The following is a 20,950-nucleotide window of genomic DNA, read 5'->3' on the forward strand; positions in this document are numbered from 1 at the left end:
GAATTGAAGCATGATCTGGAGGTTCACAACCCTAGTGAGCTTCTTCTACATGTTTTATGTGACCACGTAAAATAAATTGCTCGCAGAGAAGAGAGAAGTCCAGCAGGGCTTTAAATTTTTCATTCTCCTTAAGCAAGAGTGAAGCTGTGGCAGTGACAACTGACTGCTCTTCGGCAGCTGCCATATGATGCTGTCAACCTGAGCAATCTCCTTGTTAGGTTTTCCATTTATCGTTTACATTCAGAGTTCAATTCAGAATGTTAATTTAGTTACATACGCTGACTCTTTCATTTAACAAACATCAATGATGGCATTAAAATGTAATCCAGAATTAGTGACAGATTTACTAGAGAACATGTAACTATATATCAACATTGTGGGTTGTTCAAACATTTTTATAAAAGCAGCTCTGTAACTGCAAATACACATTAGAAAGCCCAAAGACGGTTAAAATATACTGTTACCTTAAAGGCCATAAATTTGTGGTATGGCTTTGGTGCCCATGCATAGACTTCCACAGAACTCTTCAAAGCAATTACCAAAAATTTGATTCTTTCATATTTTACTGAAATCAAACAAGAAAATAAACTCAGCAGCAACTCCAAACTTTTAACTAACTTTAGGAAACAAGAAAACAATAAAGTTGCCACATAATTTTAAACATTTGAAGGTTCCAATTAATATTGCAATAACATTCCTATTTCTAAGTAGTTTAAAGTAAAGTAATACATATGTTTAGTCATCTGCTTCTCAAGAATATTTAATCCTGTCAGTGACTCAATGAATATCCATGTCTGGAATAGCCTTGCTAATACGCTATACACTATTCTATACAAAACACAGATGCTGTTTACATAACAAAACGGAAAGTTAACTTTTGGGTCAGGGTCCTTTTTCACCTAAAAAGCTGGTTTAGAGTTAATGGGCAGACTTGCTTTTACAACATTGCTGTTATTAATGCATCATGATTAAGCTGAAGCATGAGGCACTAGAAGACGACGACAAGGACTCAAATGAAAGAAAGAAGATAAAGCCAGTTTTAAAAGCAAAAGTAACAACAAGTTTGCTAATGGTGCACTTTCCTTTACCTCCAAGATCTAAACTTATTGTGTTAGTAGGGGACACATTAAATAGGGGACATGGGTGATGAATAGTAGGGGACATGGGTGGTGAACAGGGGGATAATCATCCTCATGGAAAGGTGGGAAGAGGGGTGTGCGGGGGAGGGGGGGGAAGGAGGAGAGGAAGGAAATGTTCCCAAAAAGTCACAAAGAGAGGCTAACATGTCAAGTACTGGTCATCATCTGCTCTTCTTCCCTTATAGTTTAGACTCCCCCTGCTAGGGCAAAATGAAAAAAATTTCTAAACTGGTAAAGAGTTAGAATTTCTTTAGAAAATACTTCAAAAAAATGATTTCTAGGCAAACATGGAACATTTTTGAGGGATGTTCCCCTCCCCCTCCCCCCCAACCAAGAAGTTGCAAAGCAGCCTCACACACGCAAAAACATTTTGCTGCATCACTAGCAAAGTCTCATTACAGTCTTAGGGAGGAAAAAAGCTGCACGTGTCAGGAAAGGTAAAATTTTCATCGTGTAGCAAATCTGTGAATTCTCAAACTTCTTCTGCATTCAGATACAAGACAAAAACTGGTCCTGTGGTAGAGCTCTGCTGGCAACTACTGTTCAGACTGTTTAAGATATATGGGATTAGGAAGGACCAGGAGAAGTAGAAAGTGGCTATTCAACTAGAGGTGCAGACTCTCCATTTTCCACTTCCATCTGAGTTTTTGAAGGACAGTACCATGGTCTTCCTCAATTTCTATTTCTGCTAGACTCTTTTGTGATACCAGTTGTGGATGGGTGATGCACAATCGGCTTGACGTGTTACTTCTTTCCAGCTAGCCCAGGTAACAAAGGATGTGAAAATTTCCTGAAGTAGTGAGAAATCCTTTCCCCTTACACTTCACATCCAGCCTTGATGCAATGCGACTGTACCGCAGAACAATCCCACTGTTTTAATACATACTATTTTCATGGCTTCTCACGACTCTCTTTATTGCCATGTGGGTCTACATTTGTTTTCTCCAGGCATGCGGTAGGGAGATGGAGCTGTTCTTCAGTGGGAACTTTGCTCCGTTTACTTAACAGGGAAGTAAAAGCAGTGAATTTTAAGTGCTGACGACCTGACACATTTTCATCTACAAAAAGGATGTTTCAAGTCTCCAGTTGTACTGAGTCTGCCTCTCTGCAAAATACAACTTTTGTCCAATCTTGTCTATCTTGAAAGAATTCTTAGGGATTTTGTGCATGAACGTCATCTTATCTGTGAAAAGGAACTTTGATGCCCTTCCGTGGCTGCCTAGGGTGCTTTCTGGAACATACCCAGTCTTAGCTACCAAAGAGTAATTTATCATCTGGGAGAGCCATAAACTGCCTCAAGCATCTCTGAGATCCATCCATACCACCTCACCCTTAAGTCTGAACCCCGTGCTGCATCAAAGAGACAAGGAAGACATCAACGCCAGCTGTTTCAGTGCACAAAGCCACAGAGGGTCAGCTCCAAGACTGCACTGTTATTAGATTTGCAAACACAACTATTTCCAGAGCTCATCATTCTTGGGAACTAAAATGTACTTGTCAAAGAGGCCTTCCTACTACCTGAGAAGATCTACTGTATATTTATGGTTCACAGTATAGTTCAGTGTCAAACTATAGCTGAGTGTAACAAATCACTCTTCATCTGGAAAAAAATGCTCTCAGTTTCATGTCCTTCACTGTTGGAGAGTCCCTTTTATATAGCTGTTAATGTATTGTTAAACAGGTTGCTTCATTAGGCTGCTGAAACCCTTGGGTATGACACAGGAGAAGTAAGTTATAAACTGCTTTTTGGATCAAGTTTTTGGTTCAGCAGTTTCTTACTGAGATATTTATTGACTACTTACTACTGGTAGATTTTTCAAATGTGTGCACAAGACAGACTGATTGATTACAGTCCAGTTGCTCAAACTGCTACTATAGACTGACCAGCACAGTTTGACAAAAGATAAGGCTTTGAAGCAAAAAGACAGGAGTTTGAAAGACAGGTTAGTTGCAGTAAAGAGTATACCTTAAAGTGAAAACAAAGCAAAATCATTCCAGGGCAATAGTGGTGCATCATCACGGCAAGATCTCATTTTGAAGCTGAGCCAGTAGAAACAGTACTAGCTTACTGATGTTTTCTGGATATCCCACAGCAGGTTAACAGGCTTATATGTACTCTCTGCCATCCATCACAGGTTTTGGTTCAGAGGGAGTCTATAACCCAATTAATCTCAGCAATTTAAGAAGCACTAAAAACAATCTATTTAATGGAAAGACACTTCACCCCACAATTGCACTTGGCTCAGTCTGAGAGTGCATTAGGAAATGCAATGAGGTAAGGGAAATCAATGCATCATCATTAACTTAAACATATGTTCCTGTTACCATAAACTCCTACAAAGCTAACATGCTTTTTTGTTGTTGTTGTTTTTACAACGATCAGCCTCTAAGAGAAAAATAAAAAATGCGTTCTTTTTCCTTCCAGTGTAACTGGAGATTACTGATCTGTAACCGGAAGTCCTTCGAGTGTGTGGTCCCTCTCTGTGTTCCCCACACGGGTACATAGGTGCACCATGTGCTTGAGTCTGGAATTTCTTGTAAGCAGTATCCATTGGCCCACACATGCTCAGTAGCTCTCTTTGTGCTCCAACAGAGGGCATAAAGGGCAGTGTGGGCTGCCACCACTCCAATTTCCCCATTCTTACCTCAGTGTAACCAATCTGCAGCAGGGGGGATGGAGGATGGGTGGTGGAATACAGATAAGGGCCACACATCTCAAAGAACTTCCAGATACAGGTAAGTAACCCCTATTTCTTCTTCGAGTGATGGTCCCTATGTGTATTCCACACGTGGGAGGTTAACAAGTACGAGTCAACCAGGTGGTGGGTGCCAGGACACAGAAGCAATAGCTGACTGTAGTACTGCTGTCCCCACAGCCATATCTGCAGTTGATGACTGTACCAAGGTGTAATGTCTCGTAAAAGTATGCAAAGAGCTCCAAGTAGCTGCCCTACAGACCTCTACTAGGGGTATGTCTCTCAGAGATGCAGCTGAAGTAGCTTGCCCCATGGTGGAATGAGCCTTTTCTCCTTCCAGGATGGTGGAGAGGGGCAAGGAGGAGGATGCCATCTAATTGGTAACCATGAACAATACAACCCTGATGAACATTTTGAAAGTCTCTACGCTGATATACGTTGACCTTTTTATTGCTCTGCTATGGGAAAAAAATAAAGGTGTCTTTCTCACATCTTTTATTCCTGGCAGATAAAACGCCGAAGCCTTCCGGACATCCAGAGAACGCAGCCTTCTTGCCTCTTCCAAGGCACACGCTTTAGGGAAAAATACATGTAAGTGGACTCATATCAAATGCAGAAACTATCTTGGGTATGAATCTGGGGTGGGGGTGAAGCGAGACCTTTTCTTTATAGAAGGTAGTATATGGTGGGCCCACTCTAAATGTTCCCGGCTTACCAACTCTTTTGGCCAATGTTATAGCTATGAGAAAGGCCACCTTCATGGGTGGCCATACAGCATATGGCCAGTGGCTCAAACGGAGCCTTAGTGAGAGAACAGAATAAAATTGAAGTCCCACTGAGGTGCAAACTTCACTGCTGGTGGAAAGGATCTGAGAATTCCCTTTAAAACTCTCATTGTGACAGGGTGTGTGAAGACTGTATGGTTATGCACCAAGAGAATGGAAAGCGCTGACCGCCGCTAAATGCACCCACAGGAAACTGAACGCATGACCAGAAGACTTAAAAGTAAGTAGATACTCTAAGATATAAGGGACTTCAACAGAATCCAGAGACAAATTATATTGATGAGCCCAAGTGGAGAAACGCTTCCAGTTAGCTGAGTAACAGCTTCTCATAGAATTTTTTTCTATTTTGGTTAAGGATGTTTTGCACCTTCTTGGACCATGAGCATTCTATCTCTGATGCTCATCCACATACCAGTTGTAGTGGCCTTGGATTGGGGTGTGTGACGTTGTCCCTGTGTTGTGCTCTTGGGTGGGTGCACTGAAAACTTCAACAGATCCATGTACTGGAACTGTCTCAGCCAACTGGACACGATGATGACGACTCAAGCTCTGTCTTGACAGATCGTCCACAAATCCTGCGCTATCAGAGGAATTGGAGGTAAAGCAAACCCCAGGTAACCCTTCCATGACATCAGGAGGGCATCTCTCAATGAGTCTTTGCCCAGGGCTGCTCTGGAGTAATAGCAAAGAAATTTCCTGTTCATTTGTGAGGCAAAAAGATCCAAGGTCGGCATTCCCCACTGAGCAAAGACACTGTTGAGAATCGAATTGTAAACCTCCCATTTATGATTCACGAAAAAGTGTTTACTAGGGAATTTTGCACTCCTGATAAATATGTTGCTGATTCCAGAGGATGACTGCCTCTGTACACAAAGAAAAAAATAGCTTCCCTACCCCCACTTACTTGTTTATATAAAATAGTGTTGTCAAATTGTCCAACATTATCTGAACATGTTTGTATTGGATAAGCAGAAGGAAGGCATTGCAGGCTGGATAGACTGCCCTGGGTTCTAGTAAGTTGATGTGCATTCTGGACTCCTGCGAGGCCCAGACATCCTGTGTCATTTGATCGCCCATACACGCACCTCAGCCCAAGTAGGAGGCATCAATAGTTTGACTATAACAATAGTTTGACTCGGGTGTCGGCGTAAGGAAAGGGATCCCTGCCCGAATCTTCTCCAGTTTTGTCCGCCACACAAGAGAGCTTAATACCTTGGGTGGAATTGTGACCTTGTCGTTCATGATGCCCTCCTCTAGAAAGTGCACAGAGAGAAGTCAGGGTTTTAGGTAACATAGATGTAGCCTGGTGAATGGTGTCACATGTGTGCATGAAGCCATGTGGCCAAAGAAGGAAGGCAAGTTCTGACTGATAACTTGGGTCTGATAACAACCTGCTGTATAAGAGTGCTCATGGCCTGAAACCTTTTGAGAGGTAGATATGTTCTTGCTGTAGTTGAGTCTAATGTCCCTATGAAGTCTACGTACCTCGTGGAGGTCAACATGGATTTTTCGTGAATGATGCAGACACTTAGGGAAGGTAAAAAGGTTGAGCAGAACACGGGTTGCCCTGTGGACTACCTCACAGGAACTGCCTGCGAGAAGCCAGTCGCTGAGGTCTCGGAAGACTGTAAATCCCTGTCTTCTCATCCAAACAGCCAGCACTGAAAAAAACGTTTATAAACACCCTGAGTGCTGTCACCAGACTGAAGGGGAGGACTCTGAATTGGTAGTGCTTCTGGTCGAAGAGGAACCTGAGGAACCTCTTGTGGCCTGTTGAGAGCCACAAACAATGTGCTCTCTTCTAATGAGGTAATTATTGATGCCCAGGATATCGTGCAGAATTTTAATTGTTGGATAAACTTATTTAACTGACATAGATTGGGAATCAGCCTCCATCCTCCACTCTTCTTGGGGACCAAGGAGAATAGAAACCCGTACCATGGCATTGAGCTGGAACCTTTTCTATGGCTCCCTGAGGAGCAGGGTGTTCACCTCCTGTCGTAAAATTTCCTAGTGAGAGTGGTCCCTGAAGAGGAAATGGGAAGGAGGTTTGTGGGAAGGAGTTTTCAGAAACTCAGTTAGATAGCCACCATGGACAACCTCATGGACAACCATTTGTCTGTAGTTTAGGGCCCTCTGGTTTTTGATAAATTGGGGAAGGCAACCTTCAAACATTTGAAGAGAAGAATGAATAGTCATCATAAAAGGGGCACGGGTCTCAACAGTCCCATCAAAAGAAACACTTTTTGTCTGGGGTTAGTGTACAAAGTGGCAGTGGATGTTGCAGAGGCTGGGTTCATTGGTCTAATTTGTGTGATGGCTCCTGAGGACACTGATGATAAAAGGGCTGAGGTTTTGCCCTATAACCTTGTCTATGATGGTTCCTCTTGAGGGGCAGGAGTATAAATGCCCATCGAGCAAAGAATTGTTCTTGACTCTTTGAGGGAGTGGAGAGACCCATCCATTTTCTAGTGGAATAGGTTGATAGTATCAACGAGTAGATCTTGAATGTACTCTGCACCTCTCCAGCGAAACCCAAGGATTACAACCACAAGTCTCTCATCATGACAATGGCTGTAGCCATCCCCCTTGATGCAGTATCTGCCACGTCCACCATGGCTTGGAGTGAAGCTCTGGCCACAAATGTGCCCTCACCCACTAAGGCCTGGAAGCGTTCTCTATCCTCCTCAGAGAGCTTGTCCTTAAACTCTAGAAATTTAGCATAATTGATAAAATCGTATTTGGCCAAAAGAGGCTGATAATTAGAGATCCTGAACTGGAGGGAGGTGGAAGAGAAGACCTTTCTTCCCGAAGGTTGAGTCTCTTGTGTCCCTTATCAGAGGGAGTAGCCTGTGGGTACTGTTGCTTCGACCGCTCTGTAGCCACCTGCAACACCAGAGAGTCTGAATGAGAGTGAGAGAAGAAGAGCTCTCCCCACTTGGATGGGACAAAGTAGGACTTTGCAGCCCTTGTAAGGGTGGTAGCACAAGAAGCAGGGGTGCACCAAACCACCTTTTCTGGATCTATAATGGCCTAGTTGATGGAGAGGACCACACTACTGGGACTGGGAGGAAATGTCTAGTAAGCCATGCTGAGGCTCCTGAATTTCCACCAGCTGGATGTGCAGCTCTGCAATAGGAGTGGTGACTGCAGATGGGAGAGAGCAAAGTTGTCTTCTGGGAAGACACATCTCCGACCATCCCAGAGTATGAAGAGAGTCAACTGGTGGAGCTGGCAAAGCCAGAGCCTCTCTGGTCAACATGGCTGTTGGCTCCTTCTGGGGCCACAGCACTACCAGTACCACCTTGGTTCCCAAAGTGGACAGAAGCGCCAGGAGCTGTCTATCCCACATCTTCACCATCAGTGCTGGTGTCTGAACCATCAGACCTGTACTCTGGCAAGCCTCCTTCTCTTGTCGAAAAGATTTAATTGTGCCCTAAGATGTCAGCACCTGTGTGAACTGGCTCTTCTTACTTCGATGGGGTCAGGGAGCGATCCCTTCTTTTTGGGACAGTCTTAGACATAGATGATTTGTCCTTACATCTATGAGAGTGCCCTTACTCTCCTGTGAAGCCTTCTCTTTAGGCTTAACAGACTTACCCTCCATTCAAGCTTGGAGGGGCACTGCCCACTTGTTGAGGCTGATGTACTTGGGGTGTGTGGTGGTGGTGGTGGGGGAGAATGGAAGCTCGGCCCAGATCTGATTGGGGTTTCATTGTCTTCTCCATGAGGTGTTTTTTGAGTCTCAGGTCCCAACCCTCACAAGTTCTGGAGAAAAGAGTGGCAGATGCTGAACTTGGCAGAAATGAAAGCCTCACACTGGAACAAAAGGCAGCCTTGATGTTCATTGCTCACAGAAAAGGAGCGAGGGCAGGAAACAGTTTTTGAATGCCAGGACCCTGGGCATAATCCCAGACCTCTTGGGGGGGAAATCTTGAGACAGAGAAAAGAATGTTTACTATATATGCTATACCAAACTATAAAAACTACTAAAAAACCTAACTAAATACAGTTTTTTATAGGAATGACGCAGTATAAAGGATCTGAGGACACTGAAGATTTCAACTCAGACCATGCGCAGTAGGAAGGAACTGGAGAGGCATCAGCTTGCACCACACTTTATGCCCTCAGTTGGGAGCATGGGGAGAGCTACGGCACATGTGCTCTTCAATTGACATTGCTTGCAAGAAATTCCCGACTCAGACACATGGGGTGCATGTGTTTCCCACATGTGGAATACAGATAGGGACCATCACTAGAAGAAGAACATGGCAAAACAAAAGTTAAGAGGAATCAGTTAATATAAACAGCAACTATGTTAGTAAGATTCCTCTGTTACCTAATTTTATCCTGACAGATTGTCACAATTCATTTGCTACTTACCAACTTTATAGTGCACACAGCCTTCCAAGTCGCCCACAGTTGTCCAACCCTGTTTCTTTTCTACTTCAGGATCATTATGTAGGATTTTATTTCTTAACCAGGACAAGTAGTAAACTCGCAACTTGTTCTTCTTACCTAGCCACAAAATGCAACATTTGTTTTAACAAGAATTTCATGCTAATCACAACAAAAAGATAACCAAAAGACCATCATGAGATGAGAAACTGCTGTGAAAGCGAAGTGATCCTGCTAAGCATTTCACGGTCATAGATGATTAGAGTGATCGAAAAGTGCTGGTCACTTGGTACTGAAACTCTTAACATAGATGTTAATTTCATAGCCTGCTTTGCTTTTACCTCCTTTCAGACCTGGTCCCAATAGTGATGGCCATTTTCTGATATGTGTGTAAATGATTTTCAACCACAAAACTCTCTCTCTCCACTCTTTTTTCTGGTGTCACACAAATAAGAGCTGCTCTATATAAGAGATGTTTTCAGTCTCCACACACAAAGGATTGGTGCTTGCTATTGTGGAATTACAATCTTACTATTAAAAAGTGGGGCGGTTTTAACATCAAAAACAAAACCCCCCCAGAACTATTTCTTTAAGTTTGTCATTTTATGTTCATGCAATAGTATCATGAGGTTATTATGAAATAATGTTTGGAGGGATTCTGGAATAGTGCTGGTGGTGCTATAATCTTGTACACTCAGTATTGATCACAAACGTAAATTTAGTCAAACACAAATTAGTCAGAGACAAGTTATTGGGGTCAATATAGCAATAATTGGATGAAAGTTAATGGCCTGTGATACCTAGGAGGTCAGACTAGATGACTGAATGATTCTTCTGGCTTCAGTACAGCAGGGTCTACAGAAGGAGGTCACGTACCATTCAGGTTTTTGGTACAGACCATGCCGACAACACAGCTCTTTGGCACAGGATCTGTGCCCTCTGTGCTTGAGAAGTGTTAAGTACATTATGAGTCGTTACACTACAATAAATATAAATTAAATTTTAAAACCCTATGTTACAAAACTATTATTAAGGATGCAAAATTAAGCATTCAGGAGTTAAGAAATGCCAGAATTAAGTTTGCTGATGCAACCTTCACCTGCCACTTCATATGTATGCACAATACGGTGTCCCTGTTTGAAGTTTACTGGTTAGAGTTGCAGCAAATAGTTCAGTTACAATATCTACCTTTCAGGGATTTCTCATCATTAAAAATCCATCAAGCGGAAAGTTGGCATTAGAGATCCAAGGCCAGGATGAAATTCTCTCTAAATCCCATTAAAAAGTGGAGTCATATAAATGTATGTATGTATAAATGAATCAGCAAAAGGTCCCAAATTGCTACATTAATAGTGTTGACTGTGAACAGCCACTTGAGCATATGGCTCATAATATGTATTACTTTTTCACATCTATTTGAACTAATTGAGTAAAGGACAGATGCTTCAATTGGGTTAGAATACACTGGGGATTAAGTATTTTGGGGGAGAGGAGAGGGAATACTTAATGGCAGGCTTTACTAAGCTTGGCTCTTTAAATATTAAGGGTGTGGCCTCCTCACCTCTGCGCCAGAACCTGGACACCAAGTAAAAGGGCTAGGGTGGTGTTAAGTAGCCCTAGGGGCCCCAAATCTGACCAAGGGAAGATTCTCTCTGGCACAGGCACTGTGAACACAGCCAGGAGGCTGCCTGTAGAGAATCCTTTCACAAGCCCTGGAGTAGAGACTGGAGCCAAGGTACTGCAGAGATCCTGGGTAGCATCATAGCCCATTGGGCAGCCCGGGGAGGCTGCCGTAACTTAGACAGCCCTGGGGACCTGTCTAAGTCACACTAGAGTCCTCTCCAGTCCCAGGAGCAGCCCAGACCAGGACAGTGCAACAAGTGGTTTAAAACCACTGTAACAGCCTGAACCCCCAGGCTGCAAGATGTCTCTTAGAGGATTAAATGGAATCTGGCAAAAGTGGGTAACATTCAACAGTCTCCTAAAGAAAACCAGTAAAAACATGCCAATTCCCAGAGCACATGGTTTGGTTTTCTTTCCCCATCATTTATTAAAATTCACCAAATGAAGACCAGTATCAAGTGATACAGATGGATTTTCCCCAGTATGTGATTCTTTATTCATGTCTGGCCACAAGATAAGCAAGCACAGGGAGTTTCTCAAAAAAAAATCTTTGTGGTCTAGAAACAAAAAGAATCACATGACAGGCAGGAAATCCTCTGCCTTCCAGAATGCATCCATTCTGACATATAAGGTTAGTTACATAAATGTGGCTATGCATGTATTTACACAACTGCTAAACAAAGTAAACTGATCTGACACTGTAGTCACAGACTCATTTATAACTGGCATATTCCCTATTAAACATTCACAGAAGCGGAGCACCAAGGACAAAGAGAAAACTAAGAAGAGTCTTTTAGGTTTAGAGCTGTAAATTGTTCTAAAAATCTGGTGGTTTTGCCAATTGTTAATGCTGAGACAAGCAAAAACTCTATTTTGGCTCTTGAATAAAAACATCATTTCTTGTGAGAACCACCATGGGCTAGCAGTTGAACTGTACAACTGGAAATCAGGAGATTTGATTTCTATTTCTGGCTCTGTCACAGGCTTTCTGCAAGATTAAACTCAAATCACTTAATGTGAAACATTTTCCTTATTTGTAATACAGGAAAATTTCAACTAGCTCCACTTATTTGTGATTCTAGCCTATCTCCCTGGGGTGCTGTAACTGTTCATTAACGTTTGTAAAATCCCTAGGAATGTGCTCTGTAAGGACAAGCAATTGCTTTTATTACTGCTGAATTATTTACTTTCTTTTCAGCCATTTCTACAATGTTCATCACTGTAGTATCTGAGCATCTAATACATTTTTGCCTTCTAACAGGTTAAGGACCTGCAACTTGCTTTTGTTAACTTGCTTCAAACTCTTTTGAGTGTCACAAAAACAAAATAAAAGCATCTAAGCAATTCATTTTTCAGCTTTTCATGAAAGTAGTAAACACATCCGCTAAGATTTACAGTTTTGAAAACTAAAACTAAAATTACATTTTATGTTAATGTAATTTTATTAAATTTTCCTCCTAAAATCCTCAAGACAGACATTTCATTCAAACATGGTGGAGATGCTTTTCAAACTTTACCATCACATACATTCAAACATTTATTTCCTGAAAAAGGTGTTTAAATATATTGTGGACCCAGTTACTTATATACTTACATTGCTTAAAGTGAAGTTCCTTTAAACAAACCCAAACCAAACCCCAAAGAGACAATTACATGACTACGCCCATTAAGCCAACTCTTGGGAGAAGTTTGGTTAAAAGTCAACATTTCCATTTGCTCTGAGTGATGTAGGCAAAGAGAACATCTTACCACTGGGAGGAGTGGTTGATACGCTGGAGGGCAGGGATAGGATACAGAGGGACCTAGACAAATTGGAGGATTGGGCCAAAAGAAATCTGATGAGGTTCAATAAGGATAAGTGCAGGGTCCTGCACTTAGGACGGAAGAACCCAATGCACAGCTACAGACTAGGGACCGAATGGCTAGGCAGCAGTTCTGCGGAAAAGGACCTAGGGGTGACAGTGGACGAGAAGCTGGATATGAGTCAGCAGTGTGCCCTTGTTGCCAAGAAGGCCAATGGCATTTTGGGATGTATAAGTAGGGGCATAGCGAGCAGATCGAGGGACGTGATCGTCCCCCTCCATTCGACATTGGTGAGGCCTCATCTGGAGTACTGTGTCCAGTTTTGGGCCCCACACTACAAGAAGGATGTGGATAAATTGGAGAGAGTCCAGCGAAGGGCAACAAAAATGATTAGGGGTCTGGAACACATGACTTATGAGGAGAGGCTGAGGGAACTGGGATTGTTTAGTCTGCAGAAGAGAAGAATGAGGGGGATTTGATAGCTGCTTTCAACTACCTGAGAGGTGGATCCAGAGAGGATGGTTCTAGACTATTCTCAGTGGTAGAAGAGGACAGGAACAAGGAGTAATGGTCTCAAATTGCAGTGGGGGAGGTTTAGGTTGGATATTGAGAAAAACTTTTTCACTAGGAGGGTGGTGAAACACTGGAATGCATTACCTAGGGAGGTGGTAGAATCTCCTTCCTTAGAAGTTTTTAAGGTCAGGCTTGACAAAGCCCTGGCTGGGATGATTTAATTGGGGATTGGTCCTGCTTTGAGCAGGGGGTTGGACTAGATGACCTCCTGAGGTCCCTTCCAACCCTGATATTCTATGTTTCTATGATTCTAATAGGGAATCGAAAGATACCCAAGGAAAAGCTCAGGCCAGGAACTGGTGATGGAGTGGGAGGAGGGGGTGGAAGAATGGGAAATAGAGCATAGCAGGAAGGAGACCTGGGAGGAAAAGGGCAGTGGGCTTCCCCCACAAAGTCATCTCATGGGCCGCAATCTCTGCTAGCTCTCATCGAGATCCCATGCTAAATATAGTAGGGTAGCTGTGGTAGCATGGGCAGCAGTGGCATGGGCTAGCTGCCCTGAGTACAAACCCATCTGGACCCCATGGTATGTACTCAGGGTGGCCAGCCCATGCTGCCATTGCTGCTACCCGAGATACTGTAGCTACACTCCTATTTTTAGGATTTTAGCTCAATGAGAGTTAGCGCGAGTACGTCTACTCAAGCTGGGCATCAACCCCTAGCTCCAAATGTAGATGCAGCCTCTGTGGGTAGAAACCCTCCCTCCTCACTGTACTCTGGTGACCTCCTGTAAAACCCAGGATAGAGAACAGTGCTTAAGGCATAAGCCAGCTTCAGCTCAAGCAATTTCTTCAGGGTTAATGTAACGTGTCTGAATAGAGGAAGCAATATTCTTGAAGGAAACAAACAGGACGTGTCAGGGTGTTTGAATCGTGACTCACGCAACTGTAAACAAAGCTAAAAGAATTTCACATGAGATTTAGCCACAGATTCTCGTCACCAACGTGGGATACATTAACTAATGGACATTACACAAGCTGGGTTAGGTGGTCTCTTTGTTTACAAGTCTATTGTACTATACACTGCGTCAGACGATCTAATGGTGCCATTCAAATAGATACCCAGGGAGCACATTAGAAGCTATCATGAAATATTGTACATTATACAGGTATAGGATTTTTAAAGTTCCTGGTTTAATTTTTTTTTTTTTTAATAATTCAGTCATCAGCCATAAGTGAAATTTAAATGAGTTATAGCCGATGAAAATATTACAGGTGTGTTTAAATGGAAATGCAGAGACAGGCTTTACTACACTGGCACAAAGATGGTACTTTAGAAAACAAACATGTACACTCTCATACTGCACTGAGCTGGCTAGGGTCTATGAGTACCACTATCTTCTAGTCAATGGCATCAGAAACTGCTCCATTGTATATTGTTGAACCTATATAGTTAATACAGAATGGAGAGTCTCCTTTAGCTCCAGTGTTAGGGGTCTATGTTCTTGGAGCAGAAGGATCAGAGTCCTATCCCTGCTGCCACCGGTTCTGAGTACCTCTGGAGTGCAACATAGTGACCACTGTGTGAAGCCCTAAATGACCTGGGGTTTCATACAATAGAGCATGGCAAAAGGTAAAATGCAGGAGAAAGGTAGACTGCTAAAAAACAGATCTGTAAGAACCATTTGCAGTAAACTCAGTTAAATTGTGTAATAAGTGAAGTAGCCCTTTTAAATAGTGCCTTGGAGCCCAAAGTGTCTGGAATTCCCAGCTTTAGTAAGAAACCATTATTCATCAGGACACGTTAAAGCGTGAACTATTTAAAGAATGACCGTATCTCTCACTGTTAGCTCAACAGGCAACAGTCTCACTAAGTAAAGACACATCCAGATGCGACATCCATCTACTCCATTGCATCAGTAACTTAACCATGCCCATCTATGCTGCCCTTCCTCCCTGTCCTTCCATGCTGCCCTACAGCTGTACTCTGCAATGTATTTTCCATTCTAGTGACATAGACTCAAAAGAGGACTTCTAACTTCCTGCACCCATCCTCTCCCAAACACAATACAAATAAATATTTCATCATGTTATCCTCCAAACTTGTGAAAAAAATTTCCTTCAAGGCATGCAGTTTGGAGTGTTTTGTGCAAAAGTTGGTTCTTAGCATTAAAAAAAGTGAAAACATGAAGACTGAAAAATCCTGGCCCCACAGATGTCAATGGCAAAAACTCCCATGGACTTCAATGAGGTCCAGATTTCAGAGAAATAACATATTGAAAAATGGGCATTACCAGATATTGTCACCAAGACATTCAGGCCTTCGAGTACATCCATCTGCTGGAACCGTCTTCGATTTATTAGAGGATAAACCTTCCCCTGGCCACTTCTGTCTAGCAGCATCAGACCACTCTCAGTTCCCACTAACAAATTCACTCCTAGGTTAAAAAAACAAAACAAAAACACCCAAATTATAATGCATGTTTTCCTGGTATTTTGACTAAGTCATGCTTTACAGAACAACTTGCATTACTTTAGGTATTCAAACCCAACACTGATTCCATCTGCACACCTGGCAGAGCGGTGGAGTAGCAGAGACCCTGCCCATGCTCACTGAGATAGGTAGGTGGAACACCAAATTTATCACACATACACTAGCAAGAGGCTGATATGCAAGAAGAAGCCTTCCAGAGCAGGGTCCATCCTCCACTTCCCAAGAGCTGAAGATAACAAGGGTCTGGCCCTTATGAAAAAAGTCATGCAGAATTTAATAGAGAAAGACAGCTTAAAACCATTCTATAAAACTTAATAGAATGATCTTTCTGCGACTGAATTCTATAGAGTGGTTTTAAAAACCTACGGATATATCACTATTAAATACTATAGGGTTTTAGAATAATTTTTTATAGAATCCTATTTCATTTTTATAGAACCTTATTGGTTTCATCGCTATCTAGTTCTATAAGACTTTATTACAAAGGGGGTTTTCAATGGGGAATTGTCCTTGATCTCAATAGTTCCCCCTTCACATACACCACACTCATCTGGTTAGTAGATGTCTATTCAATTTTTCAATGCTTGCCACCATAACAGACAGCCATTACCACAAATTATGTGAAGAGAGCAAAAGGACAGTTGAAATACAGCACTAGGGATGAGAGTCAAACCAATTTTGTGACTCGCTTGATTAGACCTCCTCAAACATTTATTAGAGATCACAACATAAAGCTATTGTTTTTAAATGCAATAAAACAGGTTGAAATAACACAGGTAAATTAACAAAGCTATACAATTATGGTTCTTGTGAGTTAGAAGTTGTCACAGTAGGCCAGATTAATCCCTGGTTTAAGTGTACTGGTGAAAAAATTTTACACCAGGGACTAATTTGGCCTTGTATCCTAAACTGGGCACTACTAATCTGATTCTGATCAGATCTGATTCAGCTACACAGAAATTAAACAGTGGGCAGCCTTGCAAACTACATTTATGGCATTATCTAAACACAACAGGGCAACATTTTAGGATGCTATGACAGCCTTAAATCAGCAGGCTCCTTGCTTTTATTGATTACTGTCTTGTAATTTCAAAAGGTGCATTCTTCCCTACATCTCAAAGATCATTATCTCTACGCTGTGAGGACAAGTACCTAATCATACTGTAGCGATAGCACTAATTAGTAGAGCAGATATTGCAGGACTGGGCATCTACTTCTCTGATATTCTATGTTATTAGCACTGAACGTAACTATTTAGATAACTTCCTGGGAGAATCTTATAAAAATTACAGCCTTAAACATTATTTCATTACAATTAGTAAAGGAAATAAAAAAACCCTCTCTCTTTACAGGAGCTATCATACTTAGTATCGCAAGGACCAAACTCCCAGCAGGGGTAAGTAGGCACAAATCCATTGAGAATAAAGATATGCCTGCGTACACCAGAATTAATTTGGGCTAAATGTTTAGCAGGGAAGTGTTTTGTTATAGCTGTAAAATACCTCCAGGATTTTATTTTAAATCAACAGAAGAATGAAATATGTAGATCAAAGAAACGTGAAAGTGCTAAACATGAGTGATGGCAGAGCAATTTGGTTTGGCATGGAAGTTTGACACTTGTTCCCAATTTATTTAGTGTGATTTCATTCTCCCTTCTCTCTTTACCCGCCTCTCACTCTGACATCTTCCATTTGCACAAAGGTATAAATTTGGACTGAAAATTATTTACACAAAAGCATGTAAAAATATTAAGCCCACATTTGGGCAAAACCTGACACTGGTGAACTTTGATAAAGCTGATTGATGAAGAGGTGTTGGAATGGCAACAGCTCCCCAAACACACATAGCTTCATAGAATGAATACTGGGCAGGAATTGCTTCAACCCCCATTCCTACGCCCATCCCTCCCCTCTTCCCTACAACACACATTTGATGATAACTGGCCATTCTCCTATTTTTGAATATAACACTTTATAAACATGTAATCATGAAGAAGGTAAATATAATTATCCTTGCTTTATAGATAGCAAAACTAATCTAGAGATGTAAAGTGAAACAGATGAAGCTAGGTGGTGTCAGAGCCAAGATTAGAATCCAGGTCTCTTATGTCTATCTAGCCCTTCTCTCCATGTATCAGTATATTTATGCCTGCATCTGTAATTTTCACTCCATGCATGTGAAGAAGTGGGTTTTTTACCCACGAAAGCTTATGCCCAAATAAATCTGTTAGTCTTTAAGGTGCCACCGGACTCCTCGTTGTTTTTATGTCTATCTGGACGATTGTGCTTTCCAGGCAAGTTGTTTAGATCAACTACCTCAAACGATCACACCTAAACCCATTTTTAGGCACCTAATTGTCTTAATTTTCAAGTGTTCTGAGTATCTGCAGGACTTTCACTAAATTCAGACACCCAGGTTTGAAAAATTGCAGTAAGACAGCTTTGCTGAACCAATTTCCTCATACACAGAAGGAGAACAACATATCTACCTTCCAGCATCTTAAATCACACATGTTTTCAGACCTCCTGTATAGTAAATATCATTGCCCACTATTTCACAGATGGAGAAATGGTCATATGAAGGCTAAGAGACTTGCTTGTGGACAACTGTGATTTAGTGGGGCAAGTATAGAACCAAGAGACCTAGATTTTGAGCCTAGCTTTTATATATTTATATATATAAAAAACTTTGAGCAAGTCACTTTACTTCTCTGAGCACCCCCTGTAAAAATAGCGAACAATATTTATCTACACAGAGTGGTGAGCTGGAACCGGTTCACAACGGTTCGCTAGAACCAGCAAGGGACAACCAGTTCTAAAAGGGCTTCTAAATTTAACAACCGGTCAAAAGTGGCGCCTTAAGCGCCGACTCCGTGGGTGCTCCAGCTCTGGAGCACCCACCGGGAAAATTTGATGGGTGCAGAGCACCCACCGGCAGCTCCCTGCCCTGCGCCTGGCCCCAGCTCACCTCCACTCCGCCTCCTCCCCTGAACGCGCTGCCCCACTCTCCTTCTCCGCCCCCCCCTCCCCCGGCTTCCCGCAAATCAGCTGTTCGCGCAGGAAGCCTGGGAGGGCTGAGAAGCAGGCTCACCTCCGCTCCGCCTCCTCCCCTGAAGCACCGCCCCGCTCTGCTTCTCCTCTCCCCCCCCCCCCCAAATTAGTATTCCCGCAGGAAGCCTGGGAGGGCAGAGAAGCAGGTGGCGGCTTCCCGCTCAGGCCCAGGGATGCGGAGCGGAGGTGAGTTGGGGCCAGGCATGGAACGGGAAGCTGCTGGTGGGGGCTCTGCACCCCCCAAATTTTCCCCGTGGGTGCTCCAGCCCCGGAGCACCCAGGAAGTCAGCGCCTAAGGCACCATTTTTGATGTGATCAGTGGGGGGAGCGGCTGCTCCCACCCAGCTACGCTCCCCTGCCCCTAGGAGCCAGAGGGACCTGCCGGATGCTTCCTGGGAGCCGCCCCAGGTAAGCACCTCTGGGACTCCCCACCTCGCCCTCTGGCAGGTCCCTCTGGCTCTTAGGGGCAGGGTGGGCACCCAGTACAGTGGCCCAAAAGAGCCTCCTGCCCGGTTCTGGGGGCAGTCAGGGGACAGGGGAAGGAGATGGATAGGGCAGGGGTCCCGGGGGCGGCGTCAAGGAACGTGGGGGGTTAGATGGGGCAGGAGTCCCGGGGGAGTCCTGGCCGGGGCGGCCCCTCCCCGGTTGTTAAGATTTTGGCAGCTTATCACTGCCTACACACCATAACTGGTAAAGTGCTATGTAAATGAAACTATTACAGCAGCCCCATGCTTAATCTACTAATCATGTGACTTTGGGGAAGGACCAACTCTTTCTCCTCCAGCTTTTTCAACATTTACAACTGTTTAGTGTTTTTGTTTTAAACCGTTAAAACAGATATCAGTATCAAAAGGGCAGGATTCTGGCAATGCGTGTGGCCAGTGTTGAATTCTCATGGCACAGGCAATTTTTCTGCTGCTGTAAAGCCAGTGGAAATGACTCCTCTACAAAACCATCCTGGGTGTAGGGGGCATATCAAGGTAGGAAATGGGCATCGGACCAATCCTTCTCTGGCATAAGATAACCAAGAGCCATAACTGTAAATGGCACATTGGCACCCCATGAGCCTAATCCCAAATGCAGGGAGCAGAGCTTGGAAGAGAATGTGGCCCATAGTCTCAAAGAGAAGAAGTTTCCTAGTTACTTGCCCTATTCTCCCCAGGTAATTATGTGATTCCAACTAAACTGATGTGAGATCACTAATATAAAAGTTATAACATGAAATGTGTTCTAATCAAGCCCTTTGATTTGTCAGCAAGAATTCTGAGAAGCAAAATCAAATATTAATGTATTATTAACCTAACAACCTTGTACTTACACAAAATGCCCACAAAAGCTGCAGACATATACTAAAAAGAGGTTTAAAAAGTTGACAAGAACATCCCAATTGGCTGACAAAATTCTGAATGATTATTATTCAGTTCTGAGACTATACCAGTCAGAACTTGCCATCAAGCCAGACCTCAGAATAGCCACATCATAAGCACAATAGTAACCAGATTTCACTGTGATGACATCAGACTGAGCTTTGATTACTATGTAGATATTCCAAAATATCAGATACTTATTTGTCCTTGCTCCTTAAATGAATTTATGAACAGTCTAGACCCCATTTCTAGGTCATTAAGCTTATACTGCTGTATTTTCATATACACCAAGAAGTTGTAAGAGACAACTTTCCATCCCTCCTTGTGTTGTAATCTATGGCTTATTTGGACACTGGATAATTGGTGCACTACAAATCCCTCTCACTCTTCATGCACTTTGATTGATTTTATGAACTCTCTCTGAGTAAATGACAAAGAAAAACAAGGAAATAAGGGAAGGAGAGGAGGGAAGGGAGGGATGCAGATATACATTACCCCATAAGGCAGCACACAAAATCTCAGAATTGAATCTCTTCTTGTATTTGCGAATCTCTGGGGTGTCACTTTGTGGTCGTGTATTAGTAGGATTCACATTGACAACTGATCCTTTCCTGGTGGGATCTTGCCTTATTGCCTCTGACCTCATGGCTTCACTAGAAAATCCCACTGGGGGGAAAAAAAAAAAAAAGTAGTAAATGAAATACTATCTTCTAAGTGCCAAATATTTACCATATACTTTCTATTAAATAACCAAGATCAGTAACTGACAATATTAAGCAAGTCTTTTTTTTTGAAAGAAATGTAAATGGAAAAAGGAAATAAACTATGCAATCCCGTGCAAATCAAGTAACAAGCATGATGGAAACATTCTAAACTACTTTAAAGAGCAACTCAAGTCACTGAACCCCCTTTTTTTTTTTCGGCTGTCTTCTTGCATCTACATTACTTACCCACAGAAGTCACAGTTGTCCCACTAGATGGAGAAATCTGTAGTAATCTGGGGTCTATAAAAGGTGTAAAGGAGGAGGAAGATTTGTGTTTCTGGAGTGTGTTACTAGCGGACTGAGTCTGCAATGTAAATTT

At 42.7% G+C, this 20,950-nt stretch overlaps 1 protein-coding gene across 4 annotated transcripts in view; it reads right to left on the reverse strand.

Moving 5' to 3' along the window:
- MAP4K4 (mitogen-activated protein kinase kinase kinase kinase 4) overlaps nt 1–20,950 on the reverse strand; it is a 238,864-nt gene that overhangs the window by 11,716 nt on the left and 206,198 nt on the right. For all 4 annotated transcript variants that reach the window (XM_073351753.1, XM_073351762.1, XM_073351771.1 and 1 more), the window contains 5 exons: nt 20,818–20,935; nt 20,363–20,533; nt 15,251–15,394; nt 9,004–9,138; nt 465–565 (listed from right to left, as the gene is read on the reverse strand). In XM_073351753.1, the coding sequence (XP_073207854.1) occupies nt 465–565; nt 9,004–9,138; nt 15,251–15,394; nt 20,363–20,533; nt 20,818–20,935 (669 nt within the window). The remainder of the gene's footprint in view (nt 1–464; nt 566–9,003; nt 9,139–15,250; nt 15,395–20,362; nt 20,534–20,817; nt 20,936–20,950) is intronic.

Source organism: Lepidochelys kempii, chromosome 1 (genome assembly GCF_965140265.1).
Source record: "Lepidochelys kempii isolate rLepKem1 chromosome 1, rLepKem1.hap2, whole genome shotgun sequence".
NCBI classification, from domain to species: domain Eukaryota; kingdom Metazoa; phylum Chordata; order Testudines; family Cheloniidae; genus Lepidochelys; species Lepidochelys kempii.